The sequence below is a fragment of the Dermacentor albipictus genome, chromosome 1 (genome assembly GCF_038994185.2).
Source record: "Dermacentor albipictus isolate Rhodes 1998 colony chromosome 1, USDA_Dalb.pri_finalv2, whole genome shotgun sequence".
NCBI classification, from domain to species: domain Eukaryota; kingdom Metazoa; phylum Arthropoda; class Arachnida; order Ixodida; family Ixodidae; genus Dermacentor; species Dermacentor albipictus.
The window spans coordinates 479858765-479880245 of record NC_091821.1 but is presented as its reverse complement, the minus strand read 5'-3'; the positions used below and the strand labels follow the sequence as shown (position 1 = coordinate 479880245).

Genomic DNA, 21481 nt, shown 5'->3' with positions numbered 1-21481 from the left:
CGTGGTTAGAGTTGTTGAGCTCATGGCAACGCGAACGCCGGCACGCACTTCTAACACAATAATATAACCAGAAGAAAAACAAGATGGACAGGCCTGATACGGGTGACAGCACGCGAACAACTGAGAAAACAAGCAAGAAAAACGTGATGCGTCGTCACCTCCGCAACAGGAAAAAAAAAAAGGCCCACTTCAGCGTTAATTACTACTTTTTTTTTTCTTCTGCCGCACCGTCTCAGGTTTTACGAGCCCATGCTCCCCGCCTCTCCACTCACAAAACCTGGTGCGTCGTTGCCTCCACAACGGAGAAGGAAAAAAAAGTCTCCGCCCGCATCTTTCTCCTTCCGCGCCATCTCAGGTTTTTGCGGGAAGCAAGTTGCAAGGCGGCCCGCTCTTCGCGCTGCGTCGTCTGCTAGCTTAGAGCTCCGACTGCCGTGACGGATACACTGAAATCTAAGAATCCTCGCATTTCGGGATATGAGTTCGTAGTACTGAGCTGTTGTTAAGATGACACGGAAATTAAATAACGATCGTTATTCTGAAATGTTCGTTATTCTGAAGTTCGTAGTAGTGAAATATTTTTACATTGAAACTATAAGCAGTCGGCACGGGATTTCATAAAAGTTCGTTAATCTGAAATGTTCGTTAATGTGGTGTTCGTTGTAACGAGGTTTGACTGTAATAACCCAAACGCACTGCTGTTCTCCACTGCGGGTGGCACAAAGTCAGCACTTTGTTTCGCTCTGATAGCATCAGATTGCAGCGTTCCCAACCAGGTCGATTTTGTTTCCCATCCCCGCCTTAAAATGATAATGCGCTTCTTGGGTCTCCCAGGCCCCACGAGCTTGACGCGCATCAGCGTCTTGTGCCACAACAGTTGTCACCAAGTGGACACATCAAAGTTTCCCAATGGAATGCTCCCCCCAAAGGAGCTGATGACTCGGGCTGAATTCGAGGGGTGCGGATGTAAGCTTGCCAAAGCCGCAAAAACGACACCGCGGTTCTTGGACCATTTGGACCCCGCCAGATCAGCGTTCGTCAGCATTTGGTGCGGCAGTGATTCACGTAACATTTCGCATTACGTAGATGTCAACTACAGCCAAATCTGCCGAATTTTTTGGTGTCTTCAGATCATACAATTGCCCAGCTAGTACGGTTTCCTTTTTCTTGTATTTTTTCCCCAATACGTATGAACAAGGTTCTACTGTACACTGCAGCTGCTATCGGCAAGGGTACCAGTGTACACTGTAAAAATTGATTGCCCTGTTTTGGGTTGCTTATTTATTGTGAAGGGCATAAATAACTGTTCTCATTTTGGGGCAGACGCTGTTCATAAACCATTCTCCAGCATCTTGCACCTTTTGCTACATCATCGTCTGCTCGTGTATCAGCATCAAACAAGTCTATGCCAAAACCATAGCTCATATCCTTTACAATACGGACGCAGCTTGAAAATGGGCCTCTGGTTTTCTTCAATGCTTTCTTGATACTAGCCTCACTGATAGCACTGGTGGTTATCAGCAGACAATGTGTACTGTACTGTTGGCCCTGACTGCCATTATTCATTGCTTTGGTTGCTGGGTGTCTTACTAAAGTGCCTCATGTTCAATGTTTGCCTGTGTAGCTAACGCATTAAGAGGTTTTAAATGCAAATGCTATTTATTGACTGTGTTGCGGAATTTTTTACTAGTATTTAGTTTGAAAATTCAAACAAAAGTAAGAACTTTTGCTAATTGCTGATTTAGTTAGGATGATCACTGTTCCTTGGGCAGCAGGCTTCTCCATCAGAGATCATTGTATCTTAATCAACATCTCATCTTAATCAACTTAATCTCATAATCAACATCAGAGTCCTCTGAATCGAAATTTGTAGGAAGTTCTTAAATTTCTACATTTTTCAAAAAACGCATAGAATTGATGTGTCGTTTGGCCATGCCTGAAAACTAGAAATCTGAGCAACACCGACATCCGGTAAGCTTTTGCTGTAGGAAAATAAAACAGCACTTAGAGGGTTAAGAAATCTCAACTCTGTACTTTTTCCGACACATTGCCCTTGCATTGCATGTTTGTTTTTTTTATCTCGCGCAGTGTGACAACTTGGACGTGGTGTGCGATGTCTTCACCGGCTACGGCAAGGGCTTTATGAAGCCAGTGCGAATCCATCCAGAGGCGTTCCTGCAGGTTGCAATCCAGCTGGGCTACTACAAACTGCATAGAAAGTGAGAGCATAATGTTTCTGTATTCTTTCTTTTGTTCAAAGACAACCACTGTATAAATGAGCTTTGTATTGCCTGAAATAACTTGAAACACACTGACCAGATAATAATCGTGGTATTCGCAACATTGGAAAGGTTGTCGGCACACTTCACACTATAAAGCATGCTTTTTATTCAAAACACAAAGATAGCATTAGGAGCATCTAAGCAGTTTGTTTGCAAAATCTGGGCTCTTCAAGAAATAAGTGGTCATGCATTACCTTATTGTAGAGCATTAACAAAGGCCACTTTGTTGGCCATATATCTGTGTCTTCCTTCGCTACAAAGGCAGAAATGCATTCTGTCTGCGACGGTGGCAGAGCAAAACAAATATTTTTTGTTTCTACCGTAAAAACCGGAATATAAGTCGAACTTTTTTTTCATAAAACCATTGCGAAAAGTCGACCGTCGTCATATATACCTGACATTGGCGGAAAACTACGGAAGTCTTGCAACAATGGGCCGGTGAAGTAAAGAGCCGCCTTCGCCACCAGCAGTAGCGTGGCGTGGCGACATTGTGGCCCTGCCAATTTGTGCTTACATTATCACAAAGTTATATTGGTTAAAGGCTGCTTTTTCACATTTTGTTGCAAAATGTGCGGAAGCCGACGACAGTTCACTGTCGCCTTCAAGAAAAAGGCGATTGAGTGCGCGGAAGCCCACGACAACCTCGCGGCACAGCACGAATTTGGAGTATCCGAAAAGAGCATTCGGTACTGGCGGAGGCAGAAGCAGCAAACCAACAGAAAACGTCATTCCGTGGGCGAACCGCTAAACTGGAAGACAAGGTTGCGAAGTTCGTCCGAGAGCTGCGTGTAAGATCGCTGCCTGTGACTGCCGAATGCATACGTTTGAAAGCGGTAGAGATCGCGCATGCTCTGGACTGGGGAGCGAGAAGTACTCGTCATCCGACTCTAGTTTGGACAATTCTGATCGAAGGCGTTGCTCTGATTTGGAGTAGCGCTTGCGCCCTTTGTGCCCTTCTGTGTACTGTACAACCGGCCAGTTTTTAACAGTATCGCGTGACCATCGACCCGCGTGTTTGTCAGCACCTTATCATCACAGAGCTGCGAAATAGCGAAAGTAAGCACACATGTACACTTGCGCGTATCTCGTTTGTTTCGCCGCTCAGCACCGTTAAGGTGCTGACAAGCACGCTGGTTGATGGTTGCGCGATACTGTTCAAAATTGGCCGAGTGCAGATGCGAGCAGCTTTTAAATAAATACTGTCACTATTGTGCATGAGTCGCATTCGTTTCAAGGTAAGGGTGTCTTTCGGTACTTTTGCTATTGAAAAAGATATTTTTTATTTTTAGAATTCATTAGTTGGGGGATCAACCTATATTTCGGACAGACCTGTAGTCTGGTTTTTATGGTATTTCTAATGGACATGATTGATGGTGCCATTATTGTATCGAATGTGTTGCAATGAAACATATTGATGTTTATTTCAATGAGGACGCAGCGCTGCATCTATAAATTGTACCAAACAACCCCCACTGCTGAATGACATGTTCGAACATCTTATTGTTGGAAAGTTGAGCTCTAGAGCAGTATGTTCATTGAGGATGGAATGAAAGTTATTGCACTTCTGTTTCAATTTCATGTTTGATCGTGTACAGTTAATGACATGAACTTCTTGAAAACTATTTGTATTTTCGATTAGTGACTACTGTATTTATTCGATTGTAACGCAAATTCTTTTCATGATTTTCATTGCTTGAACTCGACCCTCATGTTACATTACAATAATAGCAAAGTTTACAATTTTAAAACTACTATTCTAAATTCCACAGTTTTTAACATTATGTTGGCAACCTGTACCTTTACGTCTCCATTCCATCCATTGACAAGTCGACCAAAGTAAAAACATTTTTTGTTGGAACCGATGCCATTTTTGCTGTGCTTGTGACTGGTGTTTCGGTCAATTTTATGGTTTCAATGCTGCATTACCCTGCAGCCTTTTGCACTTCAACTACATTTATTTGCACATTGTGGGGCGACGCAGACCATTCGGTATGACAACCGTTTCGAGAGACGAGTAGCTTCAACGACCGAGGAGCTGAGAAACTCCTCCACAGCTCCATGGCTCGACGTCAATGAGTCGGCGATTCTTGGATGGTGGCACCAATGGGAAGCCCTTTGTAAATTCCGGGCCGGTCGGAAGGCCCTCATAGTTGCCTGGCGCCTAATGAAATGGTTGTGCAAACTATTAAGAAGTACCTAATCTCCAGCAAGCTCGACGGCACAGATGGCTTGATTCTCATGCACAGTGAAACTTCGTTAAACCATAGTTGGCCAGAGCTAGGAAAAAGTATATACTAAACGGTAGTACAGTTTAACCGAAACAGCATGAGATCGCCCACTTAGCTGTCGAAAACAGAACTCGGAGAGAGTGCGATGAAAGGGGAAAAAACATGCAGTATTTATTAACTTCGCACAACAAAAGTGTTATTTTCGTTTCAGACTAGCACGAAGACGGTGGCTGTGTGCCAGCTTTCCAGCCAGCCCCCTCTTCTCGGCAAACACTTGCATGGCAGATTCCTCATTGGCGTTACGTATTCTCCGTGCATGCGCGCAGTAGTGCTGCAGAAGTCCCGGGGCGCCTTTTTCATTGCCGGGTGCCGGAGATCGGAATACTTTTCGTTTGGAATAGTTACGTTATCATGCCCCTGTTCTCATCGCGACGATTGCATTTATGACGCTGACGTAACGCGCAGCTTATGCCACTGTCAAGCCTGAATCACCCGGCCTGTCTCTTTCCGTGTCGTCGTCATCACTGTCGCTAGTCGACACTTCGGCAATAACAGAGGCAGCGATGGCGAAAAGCCTAACCTCGTAGCTGACATCTCTTCACGGTCACAGCAGCGCTGCCTAGCAACTTCTTCGCATTGCAAATGCCACACACTGTTGTCAGCGACAGATCCCTGTTGCGTACCAGCGCCGCCTTCTTCGTGTAACGTTCGATAGCACGATGTCTAATTTTTCTTCTATGCTGAGCACCCGGCGTCTTTTTTTATCCAAGCTTCGGCATGACGCGGGTCCTCGCATGCACGATGATGCCACAACGCTCTCTGGCACGGTGTCGAAATGACGTTGATGTGGCTTCACGCACAAACACACAGGGCGCTTGGAGGCCGTTGTTCCGATCTCTGAGGCTTGTTGTTCTGCCGGGCCGCCCGATGGAGACGACGCACCGCCGTGTTTGCGCGACGAAAAGTGGAAACGCTACGCTTTAACCGATGCGTAAGCAATAAGCTGGTACTGTTCATGCGGATACAAAACACATTATGTTCAATGGCCGCTGAGTCGAGGATTTGACTTTACTACTTTTAAAACAAAACTACTGTTTAAGCGGGTATGGTTTAACAATTTTTTACTGTAATCACTTTTCGTAACAGTTTCGCTTTCACAGAACATCGCCCGTTTTGGCACCAAACCCCTTGAAGTATACGGCCAACAGCGCTCTTGGCAGAGCAACAGTAACAGTTGTCGGGGATGCTTTTGGTGACGAGTTGCGCATAATTTCGCAAAAGTGCAACTATCTGCCTAAGTGATCGCCCGAGAATACCGCCCTACGAAACCTCACGTCTCCTTCTCAGATTGCGATAAGTGAAGAGAACTCAAATTGATTTCTTGAATAAAGGTACCAGTTCTCTTTCCGTTCATCTCGCATTACATTCGCAGTTTTCTGCATCTGTGTGTTTCTTTTTTTTTTTTAGCAGACTGAAAAGTCGACCGTCGTGTTACAATTGCAATCGCGTTACAGTCGAGTAAATACGGTATGTTCAGTTTGCAGAGCGAGTCAAATATGACAATATTCAATTTGTTATTCAAAAGTTCCGAATATCTGAAGATTCCAAAATATTTTTAAGTTAGCAGTCTATGTAGTGCACTGTGATAAACACCTTCAAGACACATCGGCAGAAATCAAAGCTCTTCTCAGATATGATGTGTAGATTCAATCAATTGGCACAATGGTAACAAGCCTTTTTCTTCTTTCTTCCCTGTCTTGTGCATGCATCTGAAGACCAGGTGCAACGTACGTGACAGCATCAACACGAGGCTTCTATCATGGCCGAACAGAGACGTGCCGTGCTTGCACACCTGAGTTGGTGGAGTTTGTCAAGGCTGCTACAGATGGCAAAACCTCGGTACGTACTCTGTCGTCACAGCATTAGTAAGTTGTCATACCTGTTTGTTCAAAAGTGGCACAGAAAATGAGAAGCTTGTTGAGGGAACTAAGCTGTGGAAGAGGCGATCAGTCGCTGATGTAGAGAAGCGTGACCAGTGATAAGACCAAAGGAAGTTCTTTCCCGACTTAAAACCAAGAAGTTTGTCGCTCTTTGGCCACTTCTGGCCCTTGTGCCAATAAAGTACAACCGTTATCATCATTAAAACCAAGGAGTGATGCCACTAGTACCACAGTGCAAGAGATGAGACAAGCCTGAGGTAGACAGCATTAACAAGTAGTTCTACAGCGAATAGCATTGTATTTATCTATTTATTAATTTACTTGCCAGTTTAGGAACTTGTCCTTTTGTATTTATTTTTATTTATAAATTTTTTTCTGAGTGCACGAATGTGATTCCAGACCACCTCTCTATGGTTGTTGTGTGTGGCTGTGGTTGCGGCTGTGGTTTCACAAAAGCTAAAAATTTTTGCCCAAGGTCTATGAAGTTTTAAAGCCACCAAATCTTTGAAAGCAGTATGTACAGTTGCAGTCACACATTTGGAGATCACTGCGCCAGTAAGAAATAATTTTCTTTTTTTTTTAATACAGCTCCTCTATATGAAATTGCTTCATACGGCTCTCTAAATACACACACGTAGACTGTACTGTTTGATTTCAGCTGCCATGTCCAGGCCCTGAAAGTAAAATTTTCCTGCGACATCATTCACTTCCTAACTATTACTCACAGCCGTGCCTCTGTCCTAGCACGTGGGTTGCCTGTTTACTGCAAGTGCTTATGTCCTGGAATTTGTGAGGAAGAATTCTGCTTAGAAGGCCCCTCACCAGGCTCCATCGCATGTTTCGATTATACACTGAAAGCTGTAAAAAGGTAGTCTAGGAAGTGTACTACTGCAACGATTCTTCAAATCGATTTGTTATTAGAGCAGATAGGAGAAATTGAAATGTCATGTTAGCATGCCATCAGGATGCGAGCTTTGCTGCCAACATATCCATTCTCTCCCTTTGCCTCAATCAACATCTGTGAGTGGCGTTTCTTTCCTGCCTTCTCCCATACTTGAGCCGAGAGACTGCTTCAAGTCTGTCGCAAGCCCCGCCTTTCTTTCTTTTATCTTGCGTTTTGTTTCGCAGCGCACTTTCAGTGGCAGTTTTGTGCATTCCAGCAATGTATGATGTACCGAAGTCGTGTGCCATACTTTGTAGGCAGTGTGTTTGATGTAGGGACCTATGGCGTCAATTCTCCAGTGAAAAGTGGGGCGCACTTTGAGTGGATGGGTGCACAAAAGTTTCGTTTGAAATTTCAACTGTTCTTTGCCGTGCAGCTGTTTGATACTTTGTAGACACTATCGTCAGCACATGTTCTATGCCCCACGCTTGTTTGTTTGTGGTCCAAGCCTTATGAGCTTTGGACGCTGCAAAAGAAGTATGGCGCTTCAAGTTCCTTTCCTCCAAATAAATTGGTGTTTGCTGTACTGAAAAAGTGTTTGGAGTAAAAGGAAATCGGGGGAAAGTGTGAGCTAAGAAATAAAATGCAATAGAACCACTCACTTAGTCCTTTTTTCTTTCTTTATAGCACAGCTAAGTCTACTCTCAGGCAGCAAAAAGAAAACAAGGAAAGAAAAAGAGGAAAAAGTGTAGCAGAGTGCTTAATAAATAAACAAAAGGCATACCTTCTAACAGTTATAAGTGGATACCCCTGTGTTGTTCAGTCTATCCTCATCTTTGCTGAGCTGCGACTCTCAGTCTATCTATAAACAGTCTAGCCATCACCAACTTTGCTTCTTGCGTGATCGTTGCACTGCATTGCACAACTTCATTCACTTTTCATGCATGGAAAAGTGCTTTCAAGACGTTGAATGAACGCATGTCGGGTTGGCTTTTTGCATAGCTCATTTAATTGGAGGTATAGGTCAGTATACAGGACAAAAATATTGTGCCTAAACATAACTTAAATGCCGCTTTAACAGTAGTACCTGTCCCCTGTTTGGCTTTTGCAACCGCCTATTTTTGTTACTTGTACCTGCCTGGTGCCTTTAAATTTAGCATAATTAATACTATGATAGGGTAGTTTAAAAACACACCATTGCACTATTCTTTACTTCGAGTCATGCAGTGCCAGGCCGCTCACTGTTCATGCATACTGACGATGCTTGCATATACAGCAGTCCCTGTACAGTCAAGCCTAGATACAACGAACACCTTTGTTACGCACAATTTGTTGACTGTGTTAATAGTTTGTTAGTCTACTCAAAACCGTCGGAACTACCAACAAAAAACTAAACAAGATGCAGAAGAGTTGCTTTGTTACCGGAAATGATCCACACGCCACTCACTGGCAGACATCGGCAAGTTATGGAAGTTTTGGTAATGTAAACAACTCGCACTACCGAAGCTCGTCAAGCTGTGGACATGGTCGTAAGAGGAGCCCCTAATTATTGGGAGGCACTGTTGGAGGCATGCTAGTTTCATGGTCATCCTCGCTACTGGAGGCATCCTTTTTCGGAAGTTGTCACACCTCTTCAGCAATTGCTTCATCAGAAGCACTCTCCAAAACATCTGTGCTATCGTAAGCCCAAAACTGAGCTGAGAACTTCTGTAGAGGAAAAAAAAGAAAGATTGGTCCCTTCTCTTCAGGTTTATCCACTGTCCGAACAATAACACTGTAAAAAGAGAAAGGAAAGTGTGCAAAAACTCCACTGGAGTTGTCAGAGTATGCATACGCATACTCCCAAATTTCAGTCGGCCCACCCCAAAATTTAGGTTTGCCCACTCCCAAATTTCAAGGTGGCCCAACCCAAAACTTCAGTTGGGCCACCCCCAAATTTAAGTTGTCCTGCCCCCAAATTCTAAGTTGGCGCACACCTAAATTTAAAGTTGGCCCACGTCAAATTTCAGTTGGCCCACCCCTACTATAGGCTTCCCCATGCACTTTCTATGGAACTCTATGTATCCTTATCAGGCACGTACCCAGAGGGGGGCCCGGGGGGGCCCGGGCCCCCCCCCTCCCGAAATTATATGGCATACCCCCCCCCCCCCCTCCCCGCCCACGCCACCACTACTCACACATTCCTAAAGCGCCGTCAGATCAATGTTGAGACTTGGCAGTTGTTCATCGGTCAGCAGCTGCCTTTTTCAACCCTTTTAGATGGCGGTAGTTATCGGCATCTCTTGTAATGTGAAGGACAGTTTTCTCATAGATTCCGCACCCGCGCGATCAACTCGAGATGCGTTCAGTTGTCACCATCTATTCAACCATCCCGCGCATAGCTGTTGCTTTTGTTAGTTCAATCTTCTTTGTTTAGGCTGGTCCTTGGACCAGGAGAGGGGTGCGGCTGTTACTCCGCTGGTCCGTACTCTCATGGTACGAGTTGCGGCCGGAGAAAACGCCAACTGCGTTTAACTTATCCCTTTGCTTCATTATTTCCTTGAGTTACGGCTCGCTGCGACGCTGGAAGATGCCCGGAACCATATACACTTGATATGGGTTAGATAAGGTGGGAAATAAAATAATGTGAAAGAGCGTCCATCATGAAACCCTGCAATAATCCTTAAACCCATAAGTAAGATGACTGTCGCCCGTTACCTCGTCTGTTTTTCCCTAATTGTATAGCACCTTTCGTGCAAAATTGGCAACTGGAAACAAAAATCGCAAGGAGTTGAGAAATTAAGCGATCTATACTAAGGGAGAGAGCCAAGGCAACAACCAAACTGCAAGCAAAAGCGAATAATAAATAAGTTAACCGTTGTTTATGAGAATATGTATGGATCAACATCTTTTTATTTAGAAAGGAAGTAGAGAAAACGCCGCCGGAAGTGGAGAACAATTACTTGTTTTGAACCGCCTCACGTAGCCACTTCTCTGCTGTGCTTATGTGGGTGTTTTTCTAACCTTTCGCGGTGAGCGCAGTATGTGTAGAATCGCAGAGTCCTGCGCTCTACGCGGTTGTATGGGACTGGCGGCCGCACAGCGTTACGCAATTCGCGGAGCTGTCAAAACTGATCAACAAGGCGAAAATAACTGATATTCGAAACTATAACATGAGAAAGACTGAAGAAGCCGTAAAAATTGAACGCAACCTGAAATCAGTAAAAAAGAAACCTGGCATAGGACAAACCATGATGTATGCACTAAGAGATAAGAAGGATAATATCATCAGCAATCTCGAAGATATAGTAAAAGCAGCGGAAAAATTCTAAGCTGACCTGTATACAGTACCCAGAGGAGTCACGATAGCTCACTTAGAAACAGTAATGAACAGGATACAGAAACTCTCCTATAACTAGCGATGAGGTCAGAAGGGCCCTGCAAGACATGAAACGATGAAGAGCGGGAGGAGAAGGTGGAATAACAGTTGATTTAATCAAAGATGGAGGAGACATAATGCTTGGAAAACTGGCGGCTCTTTATATGAAGTGTCTATCGACTGCAAGGGTCCCAGAAAACTGGAAGAATGCAGATATTATACTAATCCACAAAAAAAGGAGACGTTAAAGAATTGAAAAATTATGGGACCATTAGCTTGCTCCCAGTATTATATAAAATATTTACCAAAATAATATCCAATAGAATAAGGGCAACACTGGATTTTGTCAACCAAGGGAACAGGCTGGCTTCAGGAAGAGATACTTCACACTGGATCACATCCATGTCATCAATCAGGTTATCGCGAAATCTGCAGAGTACAATAAGCCTCGCTATGTGACTTATATAGATTACGAAAAGGCACTTGATTCAGTAGAGATACCAGCAATCGTAGATGCACTACGTAATCAAGGAGTACAGAACGCTTACGTAAAAAGCTTGGAAAATATTGCTACATTCGTGTGGTATTTGTTTGTTTGAACGAGGTGCGTAGGCGCCATAACTCCAAAAAAGAGGAGGAAGAACGAACTGGGCTCGCGCTGTGAATCTAACCGGTCAGCGCTGCAACCGTTGTTGTAAATATAATCTGTAAATAGTTTCTCGTCTTACCGACTGTCCTTCGCGTAAGAATATCTACAGAGGTTCTAGAGCTACCTTAATTCTACACAAGAAAATCAGGGAGATACCTATAGAGAAAGGGGTCAGACAGGGAGACACAATTTCTCCAAAGTTATTCACTGCGTGCTTAGAAGAATTCAACATATTAAACTGGGAAGGCTTAGGAGTAAAGATCGACGGCAAATATCTCAGCAACCTTCGGTTTGCCGATGACATTGTTCTATTCAACAACAATGCAGACGAGTTACAACAAATGATTGGAGACCTTAACAGAGAGAATGTAAGAGTGGGGTTGAATATTAATATGCAGAAGATGAAGATAATGATAAATAGCCGGGCAAAGGAACAAGAGATCAGGATCGCCAGTCGGCCACTAGAGACTGTGAAGAAGTATGTTTACCTAGGTCAATTAATCACAGGGAACCCTGATCATAGGAAGGAAATTCACAGAAGAATAAAAATAGGTTGGATCGCATACGGCAGACATTGCCAGCTCCTGACTGCAAGCTTACCATTATTATTGAAAAGTAAGGTGTGCAATCAGTGCATTTTGCCAGTGCTGACATATGGGGCAGAGACTTGAGAGCAAGTTAAGGACCGCGCAAAGAGCAATCGAACGAAGATTGCTAGGCATAACGTTAAGAGAGAAAGAGAGTGGTTTGGATCAGAGAGCGAACGGGTATAGACGATATTCTAATTGACATCAAGAGGAAAAAATGTAGCTGGGCAGGTCATGCAATGCGCCGGTTAGATAACTGTTGGACCATTAGGGTTACAGAATGGGTACCAAGAGAAGGGAAACGCAATCGAGGACGACAAAACACAAGGTGGAGCGATGAAATTAGGAAATTCGCGGGCGCTAGTTGGAATCGGTTGGCGCAGGACAGGTGTAATTGGAGAGCGCAGAGAGAGGCGTTCGTCCTGCAGTGGACATAAAACAGGCTGATGATGATGATGATGATGATGATGGAGGGGGTGGGCCCCCCCCGAAAAAAAATCCTGGGTACGTGCCTGATCCTTATGCATGTTCAGAAATCTGATGATATGGGTATTTTCTCTGATGAATATTCGTATGATGATAGCTTATGAAGCTATCAATCATATACATTTGCACTATTAGAATGGTTGTCTGAACTTCGCAAATTAAGCATTTTTGTACAGATACACTTTTCGCATATCGCACAGATTTTGCTCGGGTGCTCGCCAAAGAATGCCGATGCATTAAAAAAAGTGACACATCTCACGGTAGTAGTTGTCAAAGCAGCCTTCTCCCCTTCCTTGGCTCGTTGGGACGCTGCCACTCTACAGTTCATGGCATGAGTGCAGTGCAAACGACCCAAGTGTGGAAAGATAATTGCATGTTATTGACGAAAAGAAGCCCGCTACCAATTGAATTTTATTTTTCAAAGAATGCAAAAATAAATTTAGAATGTGAGCGGAATATTGAACATGGTGTCACAGACACATGGCAATTTCGGCAGGCCCAAGAACCAGCAGCAACATTTTCAAAGGATGTGTGCCGCATTTTTTTTAACACAACCCCCCTCCACACACAGTTCGTTCTGTGCATTGTCACCAAAGCAAACAAGCTAGTTGATTGCAGTAAGTGGATGGCTCTCTCGTGAGCTCCTTACGAAACTCTTTGGGGGTTGAGAAAGCGTTCATGGTCACCAAAAGTTTGCTGTAAAGAGATTGTTGCAAGTGAGCTCAACTGTAAAACCAACCTTCCTACAAGCACACCTTCCGTCTCCAAGTGAAGTGATGTTCCCTTCCTTTCTTATTTTGCAGATAACAAGAGTCGTCACGCTCTTAAAAGAAGCCGTGCAAAAATTCGAAACCCTGATGGTAGAATGCTGCAAGAACTACGGTGAGTAACACTTTGTCACCAAAATCACTTCTATAAATGCGTACAGGCTTTCTGTCAGTGAACATGTTTGCAATATCAAACAGTTTTATTTAATTACCACGATATCCCATATAATTTCCAAGTGTTGCAGTTAGCTGTGCTAAATGGTACACTGTTAGGTTGCTGTGCAAATCTTCATTTTTAGTCTGGCATCACTGCAGAGCGTACATTAATTCTGATTCTTCCTGGGTGCGACAGGACTAGTACTGTATCCGAACATAGTGTTAAACGTAATGTGCCTTGAAGTGTGACCACTGCAAAAAGTGCACTACCATAAGGCTGTCTGCTTCACTAACAGTTCTAGAATGTGTAAACTGTGTATTCTGTTTACTCCTGAAGTTAACTGTCACACTAATTTCTAGCTGTCTAAGTGCAATATGCCACTTACTTTATTCTTTTTACTTGTTATCGTTGTTTACAATCTAGGACCATTACCTACTCTTCATTTTGCCAACTTGTATTGCTTTTTTTACTCGTACATGTATCGTTTTGATTATTTTCGCATTAATGAACACAGTGAAACTTCGTTACACCGTAGTTGGCCAGAGCTCGGAAAAAGTATGTACTAAACAGTAGTACATACTGTTTAACCGAATAGCATGAGATTGACCACTTACTTATCAAAAACGGAACTCGGAGAGAGTGCGATGAAAGGGGAAAAAAACATGCAGTATTTATTCACTTCGTGCGACAAAAGTGTTATTTTCGTTTGATGCTGCGGCGGCCTAGCAGCAACGACAGCGGCCTGAAACTTACTGAAGCTGCGAAGCAGCTTTTCAGTCAGCCCCCTTTTCTTGGCAAACACTTGCATGGCAGATTCCTCGTTGGCGTTACGTATTCTCCGTGCACATGCGCGGTAGCGCTGCGGAAGTCACAGGGCGCCTTTTTCATTGCGGGATGCTGTTCTCGTCGCAACGATTGCATTCATGAGGCTGACGTAACGCACAGCTTATGCCATTGTCGGGCCTGAATCGCCCATGCTGTCGCTTTCTGTGTCATCCTTCTCACTGTCGCTAGGCGACACTTCGGGAAAACAGAGGCAATGATGGCGAAAAGTCGAACCTCATAGCCAACATCTCTTCGCGGTTGCAGCAGCGCTGCCGAGCAACTTCTTCGCATTCCAAATGCCACACACCGTAGTCAACAGCAGATCCCTGTTGCGTGCCAGCGCCAACTTCTTTGTGTCATGTTCGATAACATGAATGATGTCCAATTTTCTTTGCTGAGCATCTGGCGTCTTTTTATCCGAGCTTCAGCATGACGCGAGTCCTCGCTTGCGTGACGCCACAACGCGCTCTGGCACGCCACCGAAATGATGTTAATGTTGATGTGGCTTCACGCGCAAATGCACAGGGCTCTTGGAGGCCGTTGTTCCAATATGTGAGGCTTGTTGTTCTGCCAGGCCGCCCGATGTAGATGGCGCACCACCGTGTTTGCGCGACGAAAAGTTGACACTATGTGTTAACCGATACGTACAGAATAAGCTGGTACTGCTTATGCAGATAGAAAACACATTATGTTCAATGGCCACTGAGTCGGGGATGTGACTTTACTACTTTTAAAATGAAACTACTGTTTAAGTGGGTGCGGTTTAACGAGGTCTTACTGTAATATTGTTCAGTGCCCATCGCTTAGCAAAACCCTATTCGTAGGGTTAGTTGACATACCGTAAATAAAAGGTTGTAAAAATTCAGGATTGACTGCAGCTGATTAGCTGCTTATCTAAAGAAGTACAGAGCTTGTTGAGTGGGTAAACTTTCTGGTGTTTGATTCTTGCAGGGTGTGACCGCCATTTGATGGGCCTTGCACTCACTGCCTTGGAAGATGGCACGCCCATGCCTGACCTCTTCCTGGACCCTGCATTTGTCAAAAGGTCAGTCTGTTCGCCTTTTATCTTAATGCGATAAGCATTATTTAGGAACTTCACACTTTTCAGAACCTCTAACCTAGCCTCTTTCACGCCAACTGGGGTCAATGAGTACGTGCCGCTGAGTCGTAACTTGCGTAACTACAATCATCATAGCGTATAAAACTTGTCGCACCCATCATAAGAAATATTTCTGCTTGCATTAATATTGCCACTCATCTCCAAAGGATGGATGCACCACCAATTTTTTCAGTAAAGTGGTGTCAATCTCCACCACCAGGTGGCACTAGCGCCTTATCAGTCATGTGGTTTCTTCGTGCATGGGTCTGCCAGACGCACTACTTAATTACTGATGTGTTAAGAAATCTGGTCATCAAACATTGTCTTTCTAAGTGCTTAATAATGTTCATAAAAAATGGGCAGGGATTCAAAAAGCTAAAAATGAGCTGGTGGTCTTATGCACAAAACCATAGGCTCCCTGTTACGAGTACAGGAATAATATTTGGATGAAACATTCAGTGACTAAGCAAGCTGATTTACCATGTGCGAAATGTGCTATTAATGTCTGGTCTCATTTGTGTCGCATTATGTTATAGTGGTTGGTATGTAGTCTCCGTTTTTGCCTTATGCACGAGGAGGACCCAAAAGTAATCAGAATTTTTCATGTGCAAGCATAAAAAATCTGTGAAATTGGAAAAAGTATGCTTGTCGCCGCAAGGGAAGCGAGCGCCCTAAAAGGAAGGTGCCTGGAGGTGGAGGAAAGAATTGCCACACCGGCGCCATTTTCGTTTCTGCTTTGATGCCATGGTGCTCGCTGTGCATGTTCGCGGTGTGTCTTCTTTGCATGGGTAGCAACATGCGGTTTCCCTGTGGCACACCAGGCATTGCACTGTTGAGATCAGTGTAGCGTCTGTGACCGCATTCTCGCCCTTTCCATTTGTACTTCGACGCCGTGGTGCTCATTGTGCATTTTCGTGCCGTCCATACACTTGCACGTTACCTGCGTTGACGAAGTAAAACATCGCTAACTTTTTTACTTAGGCAGAAGGTTAGGGGACTTTTGTAAATGGAAAAAAAAAAATAGATTTTTCATTTCTGTTATTTGTTAATCTACATATCATGGTGCACTTGCTCGCAAAAGACCAGCACTCTAAACGACACGTTGGAAAAAAAAAAGCGCTGTATTTATACTTAAATATGCTGTTTCACCGATGAAAGTCCTGAAAAGGACCCATTTCCTGCCATTTGCCATTGCAAAACTGCTTATCGGAGCCAGGCTATCTTGGTCTTAGTTGAAAGAGCATCTTTCCAGTTTGCTTTCCTGTCAAAAACAGTCCTTCAATGCGGTTTCAGAAGAAAGCTACCTTGTTTTGTAGCTCGAAAGGTATATTTTTGCACTCTCTTAATTTCTTGTTTTTCTCAAAAAATTATTTTTGCAAGTTGAAACTTTTGGGAGTGGCACTTTCTCTGCTATTCATTCAATTGTAAATTTCTTTTCTGGATGCTGGCGAGTCTTGAAGTGCATAACCACTGGTGCAGAACCAGTGTTTTAGGACATGGCAACATTTTGAAATCTTGTAAAGGTCACGAACAAAATTCGCACCTGCAATGTTGCAACTTTAGGATTTCATAAGTTCATCTAAAATATAGGCCATCATCATCATCAGCCTGTTTTTACGTCCACTGCAGGACAAAGACTTCTCCCAGCGATCTCCAATTACTCATGTCTTGTCCCAGCAGATTCTGACTTGCACCTGCAAATTTCCCAATTTCATCATTCCACCTAACTTGCTCCAAAACTCTAATGGTCTATCGATTATCCACCCTATGCATTACATAGCCTTCCCAACTCCATTTTACGTATCCTAATGTCGACTAGAATATTGACTACCCCGTTCTCTCTCCCTGTTTATTAATGTTATGCCTAGCATTTCTTTATGCCTAACGATCTTTAGCTTCTTCTAACTTGTTCTCGAGATTCCCTGTTAACCTCCAAGTTTCTGCCCCATATGCTAGCACCAGTAAAATGCAATGATAGTAGACTTTTGTTTTCAACAAAAGTGATAAGCTCCCAGTCAGGATTTGGTAATGCCTGCCGTATGCACTTCAACCCATTTTTGTTCTTCTGTGAATTTCTTTCTCATTATCAGGGTCCCCTCCAAGTAATTGGCCTAGATAACTGTACTCCTGCACAGACTGCAGGGGTTGAGTGGCCATTATATATGCTTATTCCCTTACCAGGCTATTTAACATTACCTTCCTCATCTGCATATAAATTTTCAACCCTACTCTTACACTTTCTCAGTTAAGGTTCTCAATCATGTGCTGCAATTCATCCCCAGTGTTGCTGAACAGGACTGTGTCATCTGCAAACCGAAGGTTGTTTCGATATTTGTGAAAGTCGCTGCTCTGATAGCTTGAATACATCTTCCTAGCACGCAGTGAATAGCATTGGAAAGATTCAAAGGTCCTCAGGCAAAGGCCTGACCCCTTTTTTGATAGGTAAAGTACAGATACCAACATTAATATACATACCAAATTGCATTCTGCGGACATTGAGAGACATACCTGCTTAATTTTAGCTCCCTTGCCGCAACATATTTTTTGCAATTTGCTAAATTTATAACTCAATTTTTTTTTACTTTATAAAAGACTGACTTAAGAAAAGCAAATTTCATATTTGCAATCAGCACACAATATTGAATATATACTAAATTTCTAAGTGTCTAAAATAAATAACAAAAATGCTTTTCCCGGAGGGGATCAGGTGGGGATCAGAGCTAAATTTTTTTTTTTTTACCTAGAGCAACGAAATTTGGCAGCCATACTCGAAAGTGTCTTAAATAAACAAATGTGCAGTTTCATTACGATAGCTTGACTAGTTTTCAAGTTACACGAAGTCGCATGTGTTCTGCTTGTGGAAAATCTGGCACTTTAACAAAACATGCCTGAGAGCTGCCTGTAGTTTTAATCTTTGCTCAAAAGAGCACTACAAGGTGCAACAATTCCAAAACGTTTTCAACCACATTTTTTTTTTACACAGAACATCATGTTCACCTTCACTAATTGTACCAAAATTTGTCGTTCACAAATTAGCATGCAGAAGAAAAACTAAGGCCTCAGCAAAATATTGAAGACTGTCATACCCTCAAGCACACTACAGGGAATACATAAAAACAAACAGGATCAAAATTGGTCCAAGCATTCCCATGCTACCCTTCTCACAGACAATGCAGAATGCCAAAAACACACGCTTGAGAAAACGTTTCTCAAAGTTTTTGGAGCAGTTCACATCACTCAAAATGCACCAGGATTGTAGTTATTGCTGTCTTTGGTTACAGATGGTTTTTTGGGTCTCTGCCCTTTGATTTCATGCACTTTGAGACGATTTTCTGGCACACTGACGATGATGCGCGAACTACCTAGCTGCACAGTCTGAGGTGCCGATGCGTGAAATGCCTAGTCGCGGGTTCGAGGAGTCGACAGTTGGATGTGCCTAGTCGCGCAGTGCGAGGTGCCGACGCACGAAATTACTAGTCACGGGCTGGAAGAGTCGACACTCTATGTACTTAGTCGCACAGTCCGAGGTGACGATGCACAAAATGCCTAGACGCGGGCTCTAGGAGTTGACGCTCGATTTACTTAGCCACGCAGTCAGAGGTGCCAATGCACAAGATGCTTAGGCAAGGGTTCGAGATGTCCACGCGCTATGTGCTTGATCGCTGAGTCGGAGACTCCTATGCGCGAAATGCTTAGCCGCGGGTCCGAGGATTGCGTTTGCAATGGGCTTAGTCACGAATTCCGACACAGCGAGTGCTGAAAGGCTTAGCCGTGTGTCTGAGGATTCCGCGCGCGAATCTTGGTCGCGATGTCCGCGTCGCCGATGCTTGGTATGCTTAGCCGCAGGTCTGAGATGTCCACAAACATAGGGATTGGCCACACTACTGCAATGACCGCGTAGCACCCGTTTTGACACATTGAGATTATGGCGAGAGGAGACTTCCAGACTTGCGAGGTGCAAAGACCTGAGCAGACAACGTGAACACCGGACAAATAGCGAACCGCGCTGGAATCGCGTGACGGGCGCGGCCAATCGCAGACTCGGGCACAACCTTCAATCATTTGCTTTTTATGTGCTTGTTTCTGTATGGAGGAGGTAGCTGAAATGGTAAAGCTGAAGATGGAGAAATGCACTTTCCAACGAGACCAAGATGGCGGCACTCGGTTGCGTCGTTCTGGAGATATGGCAGCATGAAAAATGCTGTTCTTTCTTGATTTCCGCGAAATTTTTCGCCCCCTTGGCTGATAAAAAAAATTTTTTAGAGCGCTTCTACGCAGTTTCCAGTGACGATATTTCGTAATCGGATAGAAAAGGAGTTATAGAAATTGAAAATGTGACTTTCATAAAATCGCTTTTTTGGCCATTTTTTGCAATGTGAAAGCCGCGTCCCCCCTTAACACCCATGCATACAACTAGGCACATGTACTACACTGTCATCCCCGTCAGTTGACCAAATAGATCACCCATGATAATCTTTGTGTGACATTTTGTTTGCTCACTCCATTGGCTTTCTTTGGAGCCTCTGCCGGCATTTTTATCTCGAAGTGCCCTGGAGGTTGTCCAATCGAGTTAGAAAAAAATTGTACAGTAGAAAGTTTTAGCATGTCCAGTATTCAAGCAAAGACAAGCGGTTTCGATGAATAGCCAGGTGAGTGGAGGCGTAAGTGTGAGTGGCTGAAATGGGGACAACAGCTGGTGGTGCAAAGCTGAACCACACAAATACAGACCTAATAGTGCAGTTACAAAGTGAAGTCTACTTTGCTGCTGGTAAAATAAAACATTCAAAAAAAGGCAACATGTTTGTGATTGCACCACTGCCGAAAATTTGCACCAACAGCGAAGTAGAATGCACTTAGTAACTGCAATAATTGCTTTCTGTTTGTCTGGTTGAGCTCTGTGCCACTATGTGGCATCACCACTATGGCTGCTCATGTTTGTGCCTCCGCTTAGCCGGCAATTCACCCAAACTGCCTGCACTTGCCAGAATACTGGACATGCTAAAACTCTGTAATCTTTGTAACTCAAACAAATGGCTCGTGCATCACATTGCTCACGTCCACGCAGCACTGAGTATGCAGCACTTCCCAACAAAAAATTGCTGTGGCTTAGGTAAGGTTAAGCCCAGGATGCGAAGCATACTAGCCTTTATTTTAGTTGTTGAACCACTGTTTAGCCTGGTGAACTGCTGTTGCTTGGCTATATTTGGTTCGACTAGACGAAGAAACAACTCATGCATTACTGCTTCGCCTTCAAGAGTGGAATGCGACAGCGTTCCCGTCGACCCGCCAAGGGGTGTAAGACAATGGGCTACGGCGCAGCGACTACGCGCCCCGCATTGGACGCGGTGAGCGTCGAGCAAAGCAGCGTTCGGCGCGGCAACGAAATGTGCGCCTGAGCAAGAGACGCACGCCTTAGAAACAGCTCGTTTCTAAGGCAACACCGCATTCACTAGAGGCGCTTTTGCACTGCTTTGAAGCATCGTACTCGTGGCTCAGTGGTAGCGTCTCCGTCCCACACTCCGGAGACCCTGGTTCGATTCCTACCCAGCCCGTCTTGCAAGAGTTGAGCCAAAGCCACTTCTCCTCTGTCGTGACGTCACGGTGTCACGTGGTTTCAAGGCGACACCGCCGCGCCTGAGGAGCTGGGTTGAGCTCTCGTAATATGCTTCGCATAAAATAAAATGTTAAGAATACCTTAACTCACCTCTGCTCCTTGTATCTTGCCCCTTGCGACTCCTTATTTCCAAGATTGAAACAAGTGCCTAAGGTTGAGCATTGTCAAGGTGTGGAGGAGATAAAAAAGAACATGCTGGAAGCACTGAGGATCATCAGTTTGCAAGAGTTGAACAGTTGTCAACAATGAATAAAACTGTGGAACACATACATTGTGTCTCAGAGAGATTATATTACTTTGAAGGTAAATAATTTTTGGGGCTGTTCAATGAATATTCAATTTATTTTTAAGCCCTTCAGGGTCGATAGCACCCCTATTCTTGTTTGCATGCACACTGTCCAGTCCTCACAGCAACCCTGCGCTATTTCTCATCACAGTGGTGGCAACGGGAACTTCATATTATCAACCAGCTGCAACGGCTACACGCCACTGATCGGCTGTGTGGCTCCGATGTGTACAGATGGCTATGGCGTCTTCTACAGCATTGAAGAGAACAAGTGAGAAGCGGCACCTTGCCTAGCTGTTTCGTTTTCATTACCTAGTGCAGCA

The 21481-nt window shown here is 44.1% G+C and overlaps 1 protein-coding gene across 6 annotated transcripts in view; it reads left to right on the top strand.

Moving 5' to 3' along the window:
* The window catches only part of CROT (Carnitine O-octanoyltransferase), a 150765-nt gene that overhangs the window by 125814 nt on the left and 3470 nt on the right, over nucleotides 1-21481 (top strand). For all 6 annotated transcript variants that reach the window (XM_065431235.1, XM_065431236.1, XM_065431234.1 and 3 more), the window contains 5 exons: nucleotides 2086-2216; nucleotides 6283-6406; nucleotides 13214-13292; nucleotides 15111-15204; nucleotides 21310-21429. In XM_065431235.1, coding sequence (XP_065287307.1) covers nucleotides 2086-2216; nucleotides 6283-6406; nucleotides 13214-13292; nucleotides 15111-15204; nucleotides 21310-21429 — 548 coding nt within the window. The remainder of the gene's footprint in view (nucleotides 1-2085; nucleotides 2217-6282; nucleotides 6407-13213; nucleotides 13293-15110; nucleotides 15205-21309; nucleotides 21430-21481) is intronic.